The sequence below is a fragment of the Felis catus genome, chromosome A2 (assembly GCF_018350175.1).
Source record: "Felis catus isolate Fca126 chromosome A2, F.catus_Fca126_mat1.0, whole genome shotgun sequence".
In the NCBI taxonomy this organism is placed as follows: Eukaryota; Metazoa; Chordata; class Mammalia; order Carnivora; family Felidae; genus Felis; species Felis catus.
In genome coordinates, this window is record NC_058369.1 from 12,009,665 (window position 1) to 12,030,657 (window position 20,993).

The 20,993-nt window shown below is 58.1% G+C and overlaps 1 protein-coding gene across 1 annotated transcript; it reads left to right on the forward strand.

Annotated features, from left to right (window-relative positions):
- The first annotated feature begins 2,503 nt into the window (after positions 1-2,503).
- On the forward strand, positions 2,504-20,881 carry RAB8A (RAB8A, member RAS oncogene family). Its single transcript, XM_003982019.6, has 8 exons — positions 2,504-2,666; positions 7,024-7,084; positions 8,947-9,007; positions 12,390-12,467; positions 14,005-14,094; positions 14,661-14,726; positions 16,038-16,088; positions 19,410-20,881. The coding sequence occupies exons 1-8, from the start codon at positions 2,543-2,545 to the stop codon at positions 19,500-19,502; spliced, it is 624 nt and encodes a 207-aa protein (XP_003982068.1). The 5' UTR covers positions 2,504-2,542; the 3' UTR covers positions 19,503-20,881.
- The last annotated feature ends 112 nt before the right edge of the window (positions 20,882-20,993 follow it).

Consider the following 20,993-nt stretch of genomic DNA (forward strand, 5'->3'; position numbering starts at 1 on the left):
CTTGAGACAGCTGAGTGGCTGGCAGGTAACTGGAAGAGAGTGTCAAAGGTGACTGCAGTTTCATTACCAGAATTGCTTTGATACTGGTCTCACGATCTGATGGGATAAGGAGTCAAAGAGAATTGAAAGCCAAACATTCGTGTGTGTAGACAATTTTTTGCTCACCAAGTGCAATTAAAAACATTTCCTTCATATTCAACATTTGGCGGACGCTGTGAGCTTGTTTCGATGGCAGAAGCGGAATGTCAATGAATAAAGTATCCTCCCCTTCTCTAGGTGCCCTACCATCACTAGATTGAAGTTCCTTCTCTCCCTCCTGCCCACTCCCTGGGGCTGCAGTCTAAAATCCAGATACTGTTATAGTCCATCTGGAGTCTCGCATTCAACAGAAGTATTCAGTGTTTGTTTTTTTTGTTTTTTTTTTTTAATTTTTTTTAACGTTTATTTATTTTTTGAGACAGAGACAGAGCATGAACAGGGGAGGGGCAGAGAGAGGGGGAGACACAGAATCTGAAACAGGCTCCAGGCTCTGAGCTGTCAGCACAGAGCCCGACGCGGGGCTTGAACTCACGGACCGTGAGATCATGACCTGGGCTGAAGTCGGACGCATAACCGACCAAGCCACCCAGGCGCCCCATATTCAGTGTTTGTTAAATTGATCTCAGGTCTCAGGGAGCTTCCCAATCCCATGAAGTGTATGCGGAACCTAGGGCATACCTAGGCATAACCTAGGTTAAGGCCAGATGGCAATGACTTGATCCCAACCGACCACCAACGGGTAGTGGATAAGTGTTTTAGAACAAACATACCACAGAGTGAAATCTGGATTGGAGAATAATCCAGGAGACCAGTGCAGAGAAGAGCAAGATTCAACAACTACTAGAACCCACATGTGAGGGTGAAAGAGAAGTGTCTGAGCGGGCTTCGGTTTCACTCGGAAGGTAATTCAGGCCACGCCAGTCTGAGTAGAAGTTGACACGTTCGGTTGTGGACCTGTCAAAGTACCTTTGCCAAGTCCACAAAGCAGCTGGACACAGAAGGATGGCCGGGCTATGTGGATTCCTCCAAGAATCACCTGTGCGGAGATCTCAGCAGCCACAGTATTGAAGATCACCCAGAGGTTGGAACAGACCTAGAACCCCGAGGAACTCCTAAGGGGCTTGCGGAAACCCCAAAGACTGCCATGGGATCTGAGCAGCAGCATGCAGGGAAGGGAGGCGTCACGGCCGAAGAAACCAGCCAGTAGAACGGTCCAAGTCCCAGGAAGGTGGTCGGTAGCGCCCAACGTTACAGACGCCAAAGCCGACGTGGCCGGCAGCTCTGCTTGAAGCTCTCCCCCGCCCCCCGCCGCCCCCCAGCAGCCAGATCAGCGGGGCTGGCCCTAGAGGGAGGCAGGAAGGGCGGCCAGGGCCGGCTTGGGCAGGAACCTTATGTGAGTCTAGACGCCTTCCCAACGCCCACCTCTGACAAGCAGGACACCACCCGGATCTCAGGCCTCCGAGGCTGGCGTGTCCCAGCTCAAAGCCACCTTCCCACTCTGGAGCCCGGCAGGGTCCCTTAAGCTCTGGCCTCGGTTTGCTCAGCATAAAAAGGCAGAATCAGACTACTGACCCCAGTGGGTTAGGGTGGGGATCGTTTTCGTACGTGCCGACAACAGGCAGGCAAAGGACAACGCTTGTGACTGTTCCTAGCATCCTCACGACCCTAGCTCCCCTGGCGGCTGAGGCTTGGCGGGGGGTCGGGGAGGGGGGAGAACTGCAGGCAGACAGTGGTCTGGACAGTCCCTAATTAGGTCTAAAGGCGCGTCGCGAGGAGTTCCCGCGGGTACGGCTGGTGGCAGTGAAGCCGCTCAGGCGGCGGAGTAGTCCCCCCGGCCGGCGCCGAGACCCCGGAAGACGTCCCGAAGAGGCCTCGCTTCGACGATGACGAGCGTCCCCACTCTCCTTTCTTCTTCGGTTCCCCCTGGATGGACGCAGCGCCCTCCAGACGACACCGCCACCCGCGCACTCCCTTCCCGCGCTCTTCCCGGAGCCTACGGAGGCTGCGCGGGCCGTGAGGGCGGGAACCGGCGAACCCGCCGCGCGTGCGCCCTCTGCCGGCACCCAACGGTCTCCCGGGCCGCATGCGCACGCGCCCCACTGCGGGCGCGCGGAGCCGTTGGCGACGTTCCCCGCCCTCCCACTCCCACTCGGGGGCGTGGCTGCCCCCAAGTCGGGGGCGGGAAGAAGGCGGGGACACGCGGTGCCCCGCCCCCCCCTGGTCTTCATTTGAAGCCCCTGGACTCTTCACGGCTGGCCAATTGCAGCCCGCCCTGTCCCTAGCGCCGACCAATGACCGGCGCGCTCGGGCCGCTTCCGGCACCGCGCCTTGCTCTCCCCTTCCCCACGTCTCCCCGCGACGGGAGGGGCGCGGGGGAGGGTGTCGGCCTGGGTGACGCGCCGCGGGCCGGGAGCCAATAGGGGGCGGGCTCGGCGCTGATGGACGGAACCAGCGGCCAGTGGCGAGGCGCTGGCCGCACTTCCCGTCGGGGAGAGAGTGTAATATGGCGAAGACCTACGATTACCTGTTCAAGCTGCTGCTGATCGGGGACTCGGGGGTGGGGAAGACCTGTGTCCTGTTCCGCTTCTCCGAGGACGCGTTCAACTCAACTTTCATCTCCACCATAGGTAGCGGGGCCGGGGAGCGGCCGGGGACGCCGGAGGCCCGGGCCGGGCGCGCCCCTGAAGGGCTGGGGCTGAGGGAGCGGCTGGGCCGGACGGATCCAGGGATTAGAGAGGGTCGAGGGGACCGGAGGGGAAAAGAGCAACCGCTTCCACCTCTTTTCGGGGGTTCCCGGGCTATGGGGAAGGGGATAGGAACCAAGGGCCCATTTTACAGATGGGGAGACTGAGGCCGCCCCAACTCTCAGCTTGCTCGTCAGGAAGTACAGGTCTTGGGCTGGGGTTTTGGCGCCGGTCATCTCGTGCTGTCCACACAGCAGCCCTCGAAGCTGTTCTTTTGGGGTCGCCGTCTTACAGAAGTGAAACAGGCTTGGGGAGTTGGCCGTAGGAAGAGGCCTTTGACATCTGACCTTATTAAGCATGTACTGTGCGCTAGCCCCTTTATGTGCATTATTACACCCTCCAGTCCTTTGTGTTAGGTGCTGTTATGAGCCTCACTGAGGAATTTGAGGCTCGGGGAGGCATGCGACTCACCCAAGGTCACACAGTCTGCAGGTGGCAAGGATGGAATTTGAATCCGTGTGGGTCTAATGCCCAAAATCAAGACTGGACCATCGGATGGGAGCACTCATCCCCAGGGCAAGCACGGCTGATCCATCCCAGAGCCAGCCCTCTCCTGCACTTTCCTCTGTAATGTTCAGGGGTTAAGCCCCTCTCCCTGACCCTGTTTCCCCCATGGGTGAATTTCTTCTAGAAGGAATGGCAAGAAGGAGTCTGGAGCCTTTCTCTGCCCGACCTTCCATCCCACTAGAAGGTGATAGCAATGATGACTGACAGCTGCCTGCCCTGGGACCTGTCATCCCCAAGGAGATGCCAGATAAAAACTTGAGTGAGAAACCAAAATCAGCCGCTGCCACAGACAGTGCTGACTTCCCTATCTTGAGGCCCGGGACACCAGTTGTCACTTTGCAGAACAAACAGCCTTTCCCACAAAGCCAGCCCACGTTGTGGTTGAACAGAATTGGCTTGTTGCTTCTCAGTTCTGATATCCACAAAAGTGGAGCTGACTTGTCCCCATGTCACAAAAACAGCCATTGCCCGTGTGAAAACGTTTGACCTGGAAGTAACACCAATCAAATGGAGTGGCCTGTGAGCTATGCAGCCTTGTTCCAGAATAGTCAGCAAGCCCAGGAGTTGATTCTGAATGGGGAAAGCCTAGGCACCAGGCTTTGCTTTACCCCCTGTGTAACTCGAGCCCAATCACCTTATCTCCCTGAACCCCACCATGAGCTGCTCATTCCATTCCTGCCCCTCTCCAGGAGCTGCACTTGACAGTTGAGAGAATTGGACTGGAAATGGTCATTCCAGCTTTCCAGCCGCTGGGGGACCCTGAACAAGCACTTAGACTCTGAGCCCTGTTTCTTCAGTTTAGGAGTGATGCTCTCTGCCTTGGCCAGTGCCCTGGATGGTTGAGGATCGTAAATGTACAACGAATAAGAGGTTGTTATCGTGGCCGGAGGCGGCCTGGAGGAAGCAGAATTTCTGGCTTCTGCAGTGACAGCATCTCATCCCTGGACCCAGATGTTTCTGATTCCTCCCCCTCCACCACTCCAGGGTCCAACTTTGGGATAGCGTTTGCATCTCCATGAATCAGGAAGTGATGTTATGTCCTGGCAGGCTGTGGCTTGCTCTCACCCAGACCTCAGTGTCCCAGCGTCGGAAACTTCCTGTTCAGCACAAGCACTAGTGAGATCAGTTTGGAGATTGGATCTTTCTGTTGGTTTCTCATTCTTGTCCAGGAAACCCAGTCTAGCTCTTTAGGGCTCCGAGGAGGCCGGCCTCCACTTCCAGACAAAGACATGGCTTGGGCAAGGTCGTCTAGGGGTGGTACAGGTGGCACTTAAACCCAGAGTCCTTCCCTCCCACCTCAGTATTCTGATTACATTTGTAGTTTTCCAGTAGGCCTCTGTCTTCTGAGCAAATTTAATTCATCCTGACCTTGAAGTGATGGCCTCATAATTCTTAGCCTTGTAAAATTTAACACTTCCTAATTAAATCTGGTGTGTTAATGAAACCCAGGAAGAGGTTAGGACAGAGTGATGCTGTGGGGCTTTGCTGATTAAACAGGGCATCTTGATTTCACGTGTCCCTGTGGACCTGGGACGGGAGGTAGGGGATGTTTTAGGAAGGAACAACACTGGGCCGCTTAGTCCTGGAATGCAACTGAATGTGTAAAGGTGATTCTCTACCGGCACTGAGTACACCTCTGGGTTGTCTTTATGGATCAGGGATTAAGTGGCTGTTCATTTCCTGCCCAGCTTTCGTTTTGCCAGAGCCCGTTCTCAAAAGCTGCATCGATCATTGGCGGTGTGAACTTGGCCCGGCGGCCAAGTTCAGAATTGGTTCTTCACAGCCTGGCTCAGCTCCCACGGCTTCCTCGGGGCCCCATTCACTCATACCTTCAGGGAGACACGTGGCAGATGTGAACGTGCTCCGTAAACCACACGGCACCCTGTGGCTTTTATTTCTTTCACCCTGCCATCTTTCCCCAACGCCTGCTGTGTGACAGCACGGCTGCAGGGGCTGAAGAAATGACTGGGATGAATCAGAGGGAAACCAATGTAACAAGGCCTGTAGTCAAGGTGTGTGTGCGGGACTGGGTGATCAGTTTCTAGCAGATACATAGCTGGCCTCTGCCATGCTGAGTTACCGGAGACACAGCCATGAGTAAGACGTCTGAGTCCCTGCTCTCCTGGGGCTTCTGTCCCAGTGGGCACATTTCAGGTGCAGACTGATATTCCCTGTGGTCCCCTGGACAGCTCCTGAGGTGGGCAGCGATGGAATTAACATCCTGTCATCAGTTCTGAGGGCTCAAGCCAGGCTCCCGCCTCCAGGCTTCGAGGGCAAAGATGTAGAACAAACTCGCGGAGGTAAAGGCAGGGTTGGGCTGTTTTCCATGGGCAACTTTCACCCCAAGATCCGTGGAGCAAATGCACAAATATGCACTGTCAAGGGAGTGCACCCGAAGAAGGAAAAGAAGCGAGGGGAGAGAGAGTGAGGATGGTCAGGAAGGCTCACCTGGGGAGGTGACTTGAACAGAGGCCTGAGTGAAGGGCCGGGGGAGCCAGGAAGTCATGGAAGGAAGCGACGTTCCAAGAGAGGGAAGAGCGAGCACGAGAGCCCTGAGTCCAGACTGCGCGCGGGATATTTAGGAAACAGTCGTGGGAGCTGTTTGCCACGCGGTGGCCAGGCGAGGCAGGACCTTGGCGCACACGCTCAACTGTTCTCACTTCATCCTGGGGCCGAGGGGGTGGCGGAAGCGTCTGGAAGGTGTTTTTGGTTGTCGCGGCGTGTGTCAGGCCTTCATTCCTTTTCACGGCCGGGTGGTGGTACGGACGGGCCACGTTTTGTTTGTCTGCCCATCCGTTGGTGGACACGCTGGCAGGTTTGGAACAGAGGTTAGCTTCGTGACATGGTTGAATGTGGTCAGGAAAGCTGGGGAGGGGACTGAGGGGGTAGGAGGCTGAGAGGTCACCCTGGTCTTGGGGAAAGGGGACTACAGCCGACGAGTGGGAGAGGAGGGCAGGGTCAGGAAGGCTTCTTGGAAGGCGACCTTCCAGCAGGTCTGGTGGAGGCTCAGAGGTTGAGCGTCCGACTCTTGCTTTTGGCTCAGGACACGAACTCATGGTTCGTGGGATCGAGCCCCACGTTGGGCTCTGTGCCGACAGCGTGGAGCCTGCTTGGGATTCTTTCCCTCTCTCTCTGCCCCTCCCCCATGCACGCGCGCATGCTCGCTCTCTCTCTCTCTCTCTCTCTCTCTCTCTCTCACAAGCAAATAGAAAAAATGAAAGGAGAAAGTTTGTTAGGGAGACAGATGGGCGGCATAGGGACCACCCGCAGAGAAGGAACGGCATGTGCGAAGGCTGGAGGTCCGTGAGAACAGTATTGGGGGGCATCCTGGGGCTCCATGCCCTGTGTGTTTGGGAGGGCCTGGTGTAGGTGGCGGGAGGCGTGGGGCTCTGGCCCTCGAAAGATTCTGTGGAGGCCGACTCCGAGAGGCTGCCTGGTGGGCAGAGGGGACAGAACAAGGCTTTGTCGCCTGAAGGACCTGGGTTTGCCCGCCAGCCTGTGCCACCTGGGGCTTCACTCCTGGCAGCTCGGTCTGCCCTCTGAGCCTCAGCTTCCCCTTCCAGGAGAGGAGAAAGTTCTCTCCAGGCGCCTCCAGACTTGTTGTGGGAGCTTCCGAGATCCCAGGTGCCCCAGTACCAGGCAGGTGCTCCGTAACAGGTTGGCAGCGGCTGCCTCAGATGCAGCTTGGGCAGTGGGCTGACCGTGATGTGCCTTTTCTTTCCTTTTCTTTCAGGAATTGACTTTAAAATTAGGACCATAGAGCTCGATGGCAAGAGAATTAAGCTACAGATATGGTAAGAGGCATTGGCGTCCTCCGCCCCTTCACCCAGGGAGTGCTTTGAGCCAGAAGCCTTGGTGCCTCTCTCTTTCCCCCTCCCTGTGACCATGGCCTCCACCTCTTTGTGCCTAGCCATACGCGTGAGGCTTTCTTCCGAAACCCCAGAGACTGGGCTCTGCTGGTTACTGGGGCCTGGAGTCTGTCAGCACCTTCTGGGGACATAGCTGCCAGTCCGGGTTAGCTCAGCGTTTCGATGTGGGCACCGCTGGGCCTGGGCTTCCGAGTGGCCTGCTTCCATCGGACTTGGAGCGTACCCTCTGTGCCTGGGCAGTGGTGAAGGCTTTGGGACAACGCCATGCCCCAGCCCAGTGTTTCCTTTTGACCCTATCAGCTCGCTGAAGAAGGCCAGACATCATTTCCTCTTTTCTTCCCCACCCCCGGGGAAGCCCAAGCCTTACTTCTTTAGCCCACAGACCTGAAATCCCAGAACTAAAAATAAGCTGAGGCCAGGCCCAGCGGCAAGACCCGTTTTCTATTCCGCTTACCTGGGGCTGACTTCTTGTGATACATGAAATCGGAGAGGTTGTGAGTCCCTGTCGCTGACTCGGGTCTGTAGCCCCTCGGAAGTGCCAGGAAGGCTGAGCTCAGATGGTCAGATGGAAGGGGAGTCCCCGCCCTGCAGCCACATCACCCACGGGGAAGTATGAGCCTTGAGCGAAATGAAAGAGAAGTCACATGTGAGAGGGTGGCGAAGTCTCCCTGCCCTAGCGAGCACCTGTGGTGGGAGGGAGTGCCGTGAGGGGGGCCACGAAGCCACCTTCCCCGCAGCCCGTCTCCCTCCCCCGAGTCTCAGAGCGTGAGCATCGCTCTGCCTGCCCAGGGCGCCCCCTCGGCTCCCGTGGTGTTTGCCTCTGGTCTGACTCCAGTGGAAATCTGGATGAGGCCAGACGCCTCGTCAGCTGGTAATCTGCCCGTCTCTGGTCTCTGGTCTCTGGCTGCCTCATAAGTTACAAGCCCTAGAAGCATCTCCATCTTTACCACGTGGCTCCCCAGCAGCCTCGGCGCCCGGAGTCCAAGGTGACACGGCAGCAGCTGGCAGAAGTTTCACTTTCCTCTTCTCCTCTCTTCCTACTTCTGCTCTCAGCAGTCTCGATGGGGTCAGTGACTCTTAGCGCTTCTCTAGACTAGGGCCGTGGCGGAGGATAGAAATGACTGTTCCTAACCACTAACGTCACCTGCCGTTGGTGTCAGAAAGCCAGCCGAGCCCCAGATTGAGGGGCCTCCGTGCAGCCCAGCCATGCAGAACCCTCGCAGGGTCACGAAAGGAACCCCGAATCCAGAGACAAAAGACATGGGGCTTGCCCTGGCCCCGCCACCAATCAGTCAGGCCATCTTTACACCGAGCACTGAATGCCCCCTGTGCCAGGAGCTGGGCTGGGCACGATGTGTCTCACCCAGGTGTCGCCCTGCACCAACAAGGGAAGACTTGCTCCCTGGCTTCTGCCAAGACAGCAAGCAAGCATGAAGGTACACCCCTCCAGCCATGTGACCGGCCCCTTCCATGCCTGCATGGCCCTGGATTTTCACAGCTGACATCCGATCTCGGCTCTTCTGTGAGCCGGAAACTCTGGGAAGAATCCCCAGGAAACAGAGGTGCAGCAGAGGGGTCATTGGAGGGAATGACTTTACGCCCTATGGGGCAGGTCTTTGACACCCTGAGTCGCCGTTTCCTCCTCTGTAAGAGTAGAGGACAAAGGTGCTGTCCCACAGTCGGACAGTGAATTAGGAAATGACCCGCGTCCATCGCGGCTGAGTACCCATTGTTCCCACGGTGATGATTCGTGTTTGCTGTCACCATTCTCCCTTCTTCCCCTCTAGGGACACAGCTGGTCAGGAACGGTTTCGGACGATCACAACGGCCTACTACAGGGGCGCAATGGTATGGACTGGTTTTCGTTTCTTTTTTTAAAGTCCACGTGAACATCACTCTCGTGAATGCCCGAACCCGGATGCTTCTGGGGAGTCCGTGCTCGGACTCCTCCGGGGTCCTCGGTCCCGGGTTAGTTTTAGGAAAAGGCTATGTGCCCTGCCCCCACCCCGACATACATCCTCTTCTGCTTCAGGGACAATGCAGGGTTTAAGGACGGTTAATTCTTTGGGAATGAGGGAAGACAGAGGAAGCCGGTTCTTCCAGGTGAGGTCAGTGAAATTGGAGATAGCATGCCCCAACACTTAGGAGCGCTCACGTGGCCTGTGTCAGTCTCTGTGGAATTTGCTACTGAAAACTTGAACATCATCCAGGAGTTGGCTTGCTCTGGGCAGTTGGCCGTTGTATGGTCCCCCGGGCCAGAGGCAGGCTGCTATCACAGGAAGACTCGTTCCCCATCCCTCAGGTACTTTTACGGAGCACCTTCTCTAGGCCAGGCCTGAACTAGATGCAGAGGAGGACCCGGAATAGGCCGGGTTCCTGCCCTCCGAGTGGGTCGAGCACATGTGAGGTGTGCACACAGTGGAGCGCTCAGGGTCTGGGAGCGGGAGGCAGAGCCCTGGCCCCTGGCTCAGCACCCTGGGTCACCCTCTGAGCTGCATCTCCTTACTTGGAAAGTGGAACAGAGAACAGGACTCCGTTCCGGGCAGCCACGAGGGCGGATGGCCATCTCCCCGTTTCCGGTGCCCGGTGCACACCCCATCATGTGACCACATACATGCCTGTTTCCTCTGCAAGACCACAAGCTCTGTGAGGGCAGTGCCACGTCTCGGTCACTGCCGTATGCCCCGTGCCTGGGACCACGCTGCGTATGTGGTGCGTATTCAGGAAATACTGGTGGACGGCACAAATGAATGGAGGCATTAAGTATTGAGAATATCCCACACAGCTTTTGAAACATAACAGAAACTCAGTCGTGTGCATTGCAACCTTAGCACTCCTCATTAAAATTTATTTACTAATTTTCTTCCCACCTGGCTGTGCTCTGGTGGGGCAGGGGCCTCGGGGAACCGGGGTCCTGGGGGAGCTTCTGCTGTGTGGCCTCAGGTAGGCCCCCTCCCCATCTGGGCTGAAATAGTCCCCCCACCACCCCCATTCTCTGAGGCCTTTCGTGTGCCAGCTGCTGGGCCCAGGTCTTGGCCATTAACAGCGGAGCATGGGTGCCACGGTCGTCCACGTTTCACTGACAGGGGACCTAAGGCCTAGCACGGTTCCATGTCCTGCTTCAGTTCACGCAGAGGGGAAATGACTGGGCCAGTGCCGATTGGCTGTCTCCAGTGCCCACATCCTCAGCCAGCCCTTGATGACGCTGGCCTGAGCCAGGGTGTTTGTGGCTTGCAGTCCTAGATTGGATATATATAGCCTTATAGAACCCATATATAAAGCCAGCGACCACATGTGGCTCTTTGAGTGTAAATTGACTCGAATAAGAAATCCAGCCCCTTGGTTGCACCTTTTAGGCACTGCAGAGCCACGTGTGGCCAGGGGTGACCTTACCGGATAGCTCGGAGAACATTGCCCCCATCGCAGCCATCGCCCTCTCCCTGCATGGTACTAGACTCTTGGGTCCCAAATTTGGGGACATTGGGTGTCCGTTGTCCCGTTGGAGCTTACAAGCTGATAGGGGCAGCCGTGCCCAGTGGGGGCTGGGAACATGGTCACTTGGGGCCCCGAGGAGAGTTTCCACAGAGGACCTGGAATAGGGTGATATCCCGTGTTTTCTCGGCACTTCTCTCTCCGATAGCTCCAACCGCCGCCCCCACCCCTTGGTTGGTGAATATCTGGGACCTTGGAATCTGGAGCATGGGGTGTCAACTTGCTGGTGGTGGCCAGAGCCCTGGGCCACCCGAGGGGCCAGTCCCTGGATAAAAGGGAGGAAAGTTCTCATGACCTCGTGGCGTTTCTTGCCCCGACGGCCAGAGGCCTCCGCGGTGCTTGACCTAGGGAGTCTGCGCACCGGGATCTCGTACTCGAGCTGGCCTTGGCTGGGGAGTGGCCGACAGCACGGCCTCTACAAGCTCCTGGTTGTCCTGCAGGTGGTCTCCGTTCAGTCTCCCCAAAGGGGGCCCCCAGATGGCCTTCTGGAGGGGTCCTGGCCGGGGCCTCGGTTGTGGCAGGCTGCGAGGCCCCTGCGTGTCTCCTTGGGTTCATGGCGGGGCTTCGGAATTGCAGGGGCTCTCCTGTCCCGTCCCTGAGGTCTTATCACACGTCCTCGCCGCTCTCCACCCAGTGCCCGCAGCCCACGTTCTCACTCTGCAGACTCGGGCAGCCTCAGGGACGTCTTGGCCGGCACCAGCGGTCTCGGATGCAGGGCCGGGCCGTCGGGAGGGGGTGGCCTGAGCACATGGAGTAAGCCAGGCCGGCCCAGGACAGCTGGGGCCCTGTGCCTGGAAGGTGGCCCTCGGTGTTACTTGGTGCTGATGAGGGCCCAGGGAGGTTCCTAATGGGAGCTGGTGTGACCAACTTGTTCAGGGTCAGTCTTTCCTGGGCTTGAATCTTTAAGGGCGCTTTTGTGGGCCTCAGTTTGCTCTGTATCAAACAGGGACACATGTCCTTCGCAGTGACAGCAAGGTCACGGGCCCAGGTGGAGGTGGGTTCACTCTGCAGCTCTTTAGGGACTCCTGCGCTGTCTCCCACCTGCTCACACGTGGGTAATGGACCCTCAGGGGCCTCAGTGCCGCCCAGCCCCACACTCCAAGCTGGCCCCGTGGGTGGAGTCATTGGAACACACAAGAGTGTCAGGATCAGGCCATCCAGGGTTCAGACCCCAGTTACGCCCTTTACTCTCTCATGGGAAGGGAGGCGGGCCTGGCCGTCCCACACCTCTGGGTCCTCGTCTGCAGAGTGGGGACAGCCGGACCCACCTGTGAGGGCTGTGAGGCTTCAACAAGACCCTACCATAGAACGCGGTGCGCAGTAGGTGCTCGGAGGAGACTCAGGCAGGGCGGGCTGAGTGAAGAGGAGCACTGTGGGCCCTGGGGCCGTGGAACATGGGACTGGGAGACAGGTGGGACGCCGAGAGCTGCCAGGCCATGGGCACATGTGCCCTGCTGGTGCTGGGGGGCCCGCGAGGCTCGTCTGTAAGCATGAGTGTGGTGGGGTCTGGTCTGCAGGGTGAAGGGTCACCTTGGTGGCAGGGTGGGCAGGACTAGAGCCTGGGCGACCAGGGAGGAGCCGGTCCTGGAGTCCAGCAGAAGGAAGGGCCCCAGGAGTGGAGTGGAGGGAGTTGGCAGGAGGGGTGTCTTGCTGGGGTCTCGGCCACCCCACCTTGCTGGGGCCTCCCCCTCAGCTCGCAGCTTGTCCAGAGCACACGTTTGTCTCCCTTCCCGCCCAGGGCATCATGCTGGTCTATGACATCACCAACGAAAAATCCTTTGACAACATCCGGAACTGGATTCGGAATATTGAGGAGGTAAGGCTTGCGCCCCTCACGTGCAGAGGAACTTCATGCGTGTCCCCACCTCGGTCCCCACCCCAGAGCTCCTCGGATAAGAGATGAGCTCACTGAGGCACAGAGACCCCTAGAAGTCACTTGCCAAGAGCTCCATGGCCAGGGATGTACCCGGAACGGGGACCGGAACCCAGGTGGCTGACCCTGGAGACCACACATGGGCCTCGCGTCATCATAGGGTGGCCCTGAGAGCCCATTAATTTCCCCACCGGGGCTGTCAGGTTTGGGCAATGTCTCAGCCGTGAGAGAAGAGATACCTGAGCTCTTGATCACTGTGGGCATTTGGTGCTTTCTAGAAACAGGAGGTTCCAGGATAGGCATGACCCTTGCATTTGGCAGACAGGCGTTTCAGATTGTTCTCTGAGTTTCAGCAGAGCAGGGTGTGAGCTAGTTTGAGTCGCCCGAGTTCAAGCCAGCAGCTCTTCGACTGCAGCTGGCTGGGAAAGCAGACCTTGAACCCAGGAGGGAAAAGAAGGCAGTTAGCCCCGCCTCCCCGTCCCAAAGCTGGCGTCCCCGCCTTCTGGCTCCCCAGACAGGCTCACCCCAAAGCCTTCTTGGACGACAGCACTTGTGCCTCTCGGTGACTCACCAGGTGGGGCTTCGGGTCTGAGGTGCAGCGAGAGGACTTCACCCATCCATAAAGCCACGGCCAAAGGTCACGGCATGGCTGACATCTGTGAGCAGTGGCACCAGGCCGCCATCCTGACAGGCCCACTGTCAGACCTGATGATGGTCTGCTGGCCGGAGGCCGTGCCCGGGCTGAGGACAAGGAACCACTCCCATTGGTCCTTGTGGAAACTCAGTGTTTCTGGCCAGTGGGCAAGAGGGTCTTGCAGTTAACAGGAAGTTCGGGAGCAGAGCAGTGTTTCACGAGACCTGATCTGAGCTACACGACGAGGTCCCTTTCCATACCCTCGTCCTTCAGGAAGCGTGGAACCTTCCACTGGAGCCCAAGAAAGGGTTGGAGGAGCAGCCCTTTACAAGCATGAGGCAGCTGTGGGGGGGCGCCAGGGGATGGGGACACCCCAGGGCTGGCTGCAGTGGGGGGCCATTGCCACCCCAGGCGCTGCCCGCTTCCAGAGTCCAAACGGAGCAAGCTGGAGTGGGGCGGAAGGTCCTGGGAGAGCAGCTGGGGCCTCCAGCAGAAGAGGCAGGGAGGGAGGGAGGCGAGCGGGGGTAAATATCCCAGCCTCGCTTGCCTCCGTAGGCCAGACCCTGCCAGGAGCCCGGGGATGGCCTCGGGGCCTGGGTGACACAGCCCGTAGGGAAGCTGTCCTCAGCAGTCAGAGAGCATGTCCTCGGTCAGAGTAGTAGCCAGAACCTGGACTCTGCTCTTGTATTGGCTGTGTGACGTGGGACAGGCCACTCAGCCTCTCTGATCTTCAGCTCGTCCCCTGTACAAGGGTGTGTCAGCAGTCTTGGCCCACCACCCGGATTTTAGGGGACAGACTGTGTGTTGGCCTCTGACCTCTCACCATCCGTCTGCCCTCCCCTTCAGCATGCTTCTGCAGATGTCGAAAAGATGATACTCGGGAACAAGTGCGACGTGAACGACAAGAGACAAGTGTCCAAGGAACGGGGAGAGAAGGTGGGCATGGCCACCAGCGTGGGCCTGGCACCTCGTGGCACAGGGACCTCAGGGTTTTAGGGTTCTCTGCATGGAGGCCTGTTCTGCCCCAGAGGGTCTCCGATTGCTCACTCGCCGAGTGGGCTTTGGGGGAGACTCTCTCACTGTCTCTACAAGCATACGATAACCGGCCAGCCTGGCTTGTACAAGACTGAGGGGGTCTGGGACTCAGGACAAAGGGAGAGTGGAAGGCACTCCCTCCGCTGGGCTTCCGTCTAAAGACTGCACACGCAGCGGCTTCTGGGATGTGCTCTGTGTGCTCCCTTAAGGCATCCGGTTGGAACCTGTGGGACCCACAGGAAGCAGAGGAGAGAGCCGTGGTTTGAGCCACGCCCTCCACCCTCCTGCCAGGGATGTTCACCACCTGCGCTCTCCACTGGGGACTTGAGGGAACAGCCCAGGAAGTCAGATCCATGGCCTGAGACCCCCCCCCAACTCCTGCCCCTGCATTGCTCCTGGCTCAGGGTTTGTAGGGTTCAGGGGTACCTAGTGGCTAACATGCACGTGTGTATCTCCCTTCCACACAGCTCGCCCTGGACTATGGAATCAAGTTCATGGAGACCAGTGCGAAGGCCAACATCAACGTGGAGAACGTGAGTCCTGGGCCCTCCGGGCTGAGGGACAGGCTGCACCCTCTAGGGAGGCTCTACCAGGGGGACCGACCTCAGGCCCTGGGCTGCCTAAGGTCGGTCCCTCATCCGGCTGGCCGCGCGGCACTTTCTAGGCAGTGTGCCAGGCCCCTTGAGGGACTTGCCATGTTCTGACGTCAGCAGGTGCAGGCCCTGGCTGGGCACCTAGGCTGTTACCTTAGTGGTTCTTGGGCAGCCCTGGGGAGCCGGCGCCGTTTTACCAATGGAGAAACGGCCTCAGAGAGTCCCAGCTGACAGGTGCCCAGGCCCAGCTCCACGTGTGTGCCCTCGGCCCTGCCACCCTCACAGACAGGCCCCGGTCAGCAAGCCCAGATGACTGAGCTTTGGCCCGGGCCACCCGCTCTTCTCCGTGGAGCTGATCTGCCGACCTCCATCCCACTGCCCCAGTGGTCTTTGCAAAATGCACCTTCCATGTTGCTCCCAACCTCAGCCCAACACGCCTGGCACAGAAGGCCCTCCCTCACCAGCCCCAGGCGGTGTGTGCCACCCACAGCTTGCCCACAACTTTCCATCCCAGGCCACCCATGCCACACCCTCCTTGCACCCCCTTTCCCCTCAGGGCCCAGCCCAAGTGGCCCCTCGCAGGGAGACCTTCACTATCCCCCAGGCCCACCACTTTGGTCTTCCCTAGCACCGAAACCAGCCTTCACAACAGAATATTCCACGTCATGTGGGCGTTCGTTGAGACTCTGCCTCCCTACCAAGAGGGGCCAGCTCGAGCCTCGTCAAGCATGGGGAGGCAAACCTTTACCTGGCACTGGCCCTCCCAGGCCTCCCTGCTGGCAGGGACCCCACGCGAAGTGTGTTTGGCTAAGAATGGCTTGTTTTTCTCTCTGCCTGGCCCCTGACCTGACCGTCAGAGGTGGGGGCAAAAGTGGACAGAGTACAGGAGTCGGGGGTGGAAAACTGGGTCCTCCTCCTGGATCCTTCTGGCTCTGTCAGTTAGGCACTGGGTGCCTTCAGACAAGTCACTCGACCCCTCTGAACCTCAGTTTCCTCTGTGTCCAGTCAAGGGTGACCCCATGTCCCAGGTCATTGGCTCAGGGGAGGTGGCGGTCCAGCTTGGCAGGAGTGGCCCAGTGGTGGCAGGAGATGGGGCTGGACAGGTGAGACCCCACCCGGGAAGCTACCCTGACGCTGCTCCCCTGCCCACCCCACTGTCCCGCCACTTCTCCTACGCGGGAGTGGCCCAGCACCAGCAGGCCCCTACCCGCTTCCTGCTCCCGCGGCCCTGACAACATCCTTATTCCACAGGCATTTTTCACTCTCGCCAGAGACATCAAAGCAAAAATGGACAAAAAACTGGTGAGTGTATGTGCTTTCTGAATCCTTGCATGGGTCCTGTTGGAGCCAGCCACCCTTGGCCTCAGTGCTGTGACGCCTCCCCGGGCAGATCCTGCTCTTCGGGGCCCGGCTAGACCCAGTCGAGCATCTCTGGGAAAGGGGCAGGAGTTAGCAGGACTGGTTTGGGCATCCACAGCAGGACACGCTGCTCTGGGGCCCGGAGCTGCTCCGTGACAGGTGCTCCCTACTAAGTTCATGGGCCAGCAGGGGACACGCGGCCTTGCTGTCCTACCTGGGAGACGGCACGTGTGAGGAGAGAGAGCCCCCTGCAGAAAAGCCCCAGGCAGGCCCAGAGCCACAGTCTGCCACCCCCCCCCCCAGTCCGTGACAAGACACCCCCTGCCCCCCCACCCCCCCCGCAGGGCTGACAGCCACCAGCTTTCTGTCTTGATGAGTCCACCCCAAGTTCTGCTGGCTGTGACAGTTCTGTGGCCTTCGGTGGGTGCCAGGGCCCTGGGGCCTCTGAGAGGTCCCACCTGGATCCCTCCGTATCCGCCCTTTTGTCTGTTTTCTGGCCTTTTTGTTTCATGGTCCCCACTCTCTACAACTACCACTTTCTTTGGTCACATCTACACACTCGAGTTTACGTTGGGCGTGTTCAGCCCCTAAACACTGCTGGGAGTCTTGGCCCGGAGCCCTCCATTCCAGTGGCCCCTGTTTCCCGGCCAGGTGACACCCCTCGCTCTCTGATTCAAGGGCGTGAAGTGAGCTATGCGTTGGCTTGCGTTACGCCTGGTCACCCGCGAGTGCGCACATGACACAAAATGCCACTCGGGTAGGTCACGTCTGACTGAAAACATGCCTCCGGAATTCTAAGATGCTGCGAATTCAGTCATAAGGGATGGGATCCATTTAGTGGCAGCCCTTTAGCCAAAACAGGACCGTGTCCACGCAAGCAGACGTACGGCCCGACGACGGCGTGCAGTGTTCCTGTAATTTTGTTTCTCTTCAGCCAGAGTTTGATTCTAGAGGATCCTTCTGACACTCGCCCCCTGGCGGTGACACTAAGCATCACACTCACTTTTTCCGTAGCCTGTGCTTTCGGCATCGGCCTGTCGACTGCCCCTAGAATGTGCCGTGTCCTTCCAAGGCCCAGACTGTGAAACACGGATGTGCAGCCACACTCCTTGCGACCTCTCTTCACAGTTAAACGCCTTCTCATTCCCTGTCACCTTTGTTCACATGCAGAGTTGCAGCCTCCACGGCTTCCTATCTGTCTTTTTGATCGAAATGCCACTGCCGTTGAACGTTGCGTAAATTTGAGGCTTACAGGACATTGGTTTTAACACGTTGGGAGCTGATACCTCTATTATCTCACATACTCGCATACTTATCGTTTCTCTTTTGCGTTGAGAACAATTCAGATCTGGTCTCTTAAGCAACTTTGACTGTAATCGCTGTGCCGTGCATCAGATCTCCAGAACTGTCTATGTGCTAGTTGCAAGTTCGTATCTGTGTTACTCAGACGGCCAGTTCTGCCCACCCCTGCCTCCCCTCCTAGAGCATCAGGGGAAGCCAGGCCCCGCCAGCACCCTCCTCCCGGACCGCTGGTGCTCTCCCGCTCCGCTCAACCCAGTGCTCCTCACCGCTGAGCACACACTGCGTCCCCACAACCCGTCCGGGCCACTGCCACCCTCTCCACCTTGTCTCCCTGCCGCTTCCCTGCTGTCCACTCCAGGCCTTTTTTTTGTTCCTCAAATGCCCCACGTTCCTTTAGACTTTCCCCTCCACCGGGGAAAGTGGCGGTCCGGCTTGGCAGGAGTGGCCCAGTGGGCGCCCCCCTCGCGCATCCGTGTCCTAAGGCTGCTGGAACACATTCCCGGAACGAGCTTAGTAGCGTCAACGACACACGAGCATGACGGTTCTGGAGGTCACAAGTCTGAAACGGGTCTCACTGGACTGAGACCAAGGTGTCAGCAGGGGTGCCCTCCCCACAGGGAGGACCCGCCGCCTTGCCTTGTCCAGCTTCTAGAAGCCACCACATTCCTTGCCTTGTGAGCCCTTCCTCCGTCTTCCGAGCCAGCCACCCAGCACCTCCCCGACCCTGCTTCCTGCTTCCTTCGTCTCGCTCGTCCTTGACCACGGCTGGAAAGTGTCTCTGCTTTTAAGGAGTCACAGGGTTAGATGGGGCCCACCTGGGTGATCCAGGCCGCTGTCCCCACCCCTCCTCAGTCGCGTCTGCAAGGTCTGCCACCACGTCGGGTACCGTCTGTGCAGGTTCCAGGGATGAGGGTGTGGACATCTTGGGGGGCAGTTTTTCCGCTGACCACGGCCCTTGGACCATCCCTGGCCTCGCTTCCGAGAGGTCTCCGCTCAGACATCGCCATCGAAACGCTTCTCCACCCTTCACCTGTTTTGTCTCATTACTCGCTGCAGTGGAAAGTGCCGTTCATTTGATTACCTGTGCGATTTGTCTGCCCCCAGCGGGACCTTTTGTCCTGTCCACCCCTGCCTGCCCAGCGCCCACAAAAGTGCCTAGCACCGCATAAGTGTTTGGTAGTTGCCTGAATAAAACTTCAGGTTTTACCTAAGAGCACAAAGGCGAGAAGAAACTAGTCAAAAGGAGACCAAAGCACGCAAACAGTAGAATGGCAGAAAGCAGGGTCTGAGTTCCCAGGGTAGGCAGGGGCCAGCTCGCAGAGGCTTCAAGTGACAGATTTAGGCCACTCCTCAGAAACCTGGGGAGGTGGATGGGTGTCAGTATGGACTGAGCAGACGAGATCAGAGATTAGGGCTTATACCACCAGCTGCGGGGCAGAAGGTGGACAAGGGGAGAGGTGGGTCCGAGCCTTGGCACACGGTTACGGGGAGTCCTGTGTGAGTGGCATTGCGACCTTGAGCCCAGCCTCCCCTCAATCCCAGGAGGCAGTCTTTCCACTGCCCCTGGGCTGCCTCGCCGGGAGGGGCTGAGCACAGATGGATAGATGGATAGAGGGACGGAAGTAGGGAAAGGAGAATGAGATGGGTCAACAAATGGTGGGAAAGTTGTCGAGGAGATGAATGGAACGGGGGATGGGCAGGCGACTGAAAGACTGACAATGAGTGGTTGGAAAGGGGAGGAATGTAGCAGATCTGGGGTTTGTAAAAAGCCAGTTGGAAGGGACAGTTGGATGGTTGGAAGGTGGCAGAGGTTTGACAAATGGGAGGGGACGGGTGGGTGGATGGACCATCCGGATCCTGGCAGACGGGTGGGTGGTTGGTTCATTGGTCGGTGGGCCGGTTGGTTAAGAGACATAGTGCTGATCCCCAGCCATGACCTTGCAAAACCCTTTGCAATTTCAGGAAGGCAACAGTCCCCAAGGGAGCAGCCAGGGAGTCAAAATCACCCCAGACCAGCAGAAGAGAAGCAGCTTTTTCCGATGTGTTCTTCTGTGAGGAGCACTGCCTTACTCTGAGCCTCGCTCAGCTGAGCTGACTGTGCCTGTCCTGAGCGAGCCCCTCGCTCGGCCGGGGGCCCTCCCCCCCCAACACTCCCTGCCGTGCCACGGCCACCGGGCCCATGGCCACCAGACACAGTTGAGAAATTGTTGATTTTAGTAACTGCCTGATCTTTTTTCAACTTTGGAGATGGAATGAGTTAAGGATTTGCTATTTTTCTGGTCTGCGGAACGGGCCCTCTCGCCACGTGACCAGAGAGGAAGCTGGAGCGGAGCTGTGGCCGCCAACATCAGCCGGCACGGTGGGCCTCTGTCTCCAGGCCTCCCTGCAGCACGACCGAAGCCCCACCGGGAAGCCCGTCCACGTCCCCACCACAGAAGCCAGGCCCCGGAGCCCAGCGACGGTTCCAGGAGTGCTGGGCCCCCACGCCCTGAGCGAGGCGACGCATGCCGGGCCCACAAAGCGTCCAGCCAGCACATCTGACGCCTACCTTCTCCTCTTCTGTCGGTTTTGGACAAGTGACAAAAACCATTCTCTTTCCCCCCCACCTTTCTCTTCTTAACTGTCAAGCCAGACCAAAGGGAAGCACAAATTACGGAAATCCTGAGGAAAGAAGCGTGGGGGGAGCCCTTCCTGTTTCACAGGCAGGTGCTGGTCTGCAGTCCAGCCTCGGCCGGCTCCGTGGGCCTCTCTCGGCATTCCCCGCCTGAGCACCGAGGGGATGCCACGCGTGACCCCGAAGACGCAACCAACCACACACGGTCCACCTGTGATTGGGGCATCTGTCTGCCTCTGGGCCCCCGGGCAGCCCCCCCGCCCCCCGCCCCCCGCGTCCTCTTCCCTCCTGCTGTCTCCAAACTGGACGTTCTTTCTAGCTGAGATTTTTTTATTTTTCCAGATCTGTAGTGCCATGAAGTGATTCCGTCTTTGATTTCCAGCGGCAGACCCAGGTGCTTGGGAGCCCGTGCGCACCTCTGGCCGGACGTGGCCAAGAGCGTGAGGCCGCGCTCGGCGCTGGCCGAGGCCCAAGGCGACAGGCTGGCCGCATAGCAGTCGGAGTTGGTTTTTAGCTGCCGTCACCAGGTTCTGTTGTGACAGCTCTGCCCTCCTGTAGAGACTGTGCAATTGGACCAGGTAGCCAGGTCGGAGAGGCGTCACCAGGGAGCTTTTATTTTTTCTTATCCTTCCCCCCACTCCCCGCCCCACCCCAAGCTGCTGTCAGTCCAAGCCATTGGCGTTGTAGTTTCTTCTTTTTGGAATTAAAACCAACATACCAGCAATAGTCTGCTCTCCCCTGAAATTTCTTAACATGCTCTGTTTACATTGATAAATGCACTTAAGGAAAACAAACAAATTAAAGCTCGTTTTAAAGTTAACGAATTTTTTTTTTTTTTACAGCTTATCTTAGTTCTTTCCTTAGTTTTAATTTCATCAGTAAAATCATAGATTGGACTAGATCAGCGTTAACGGATTTTTACGTCCACACGT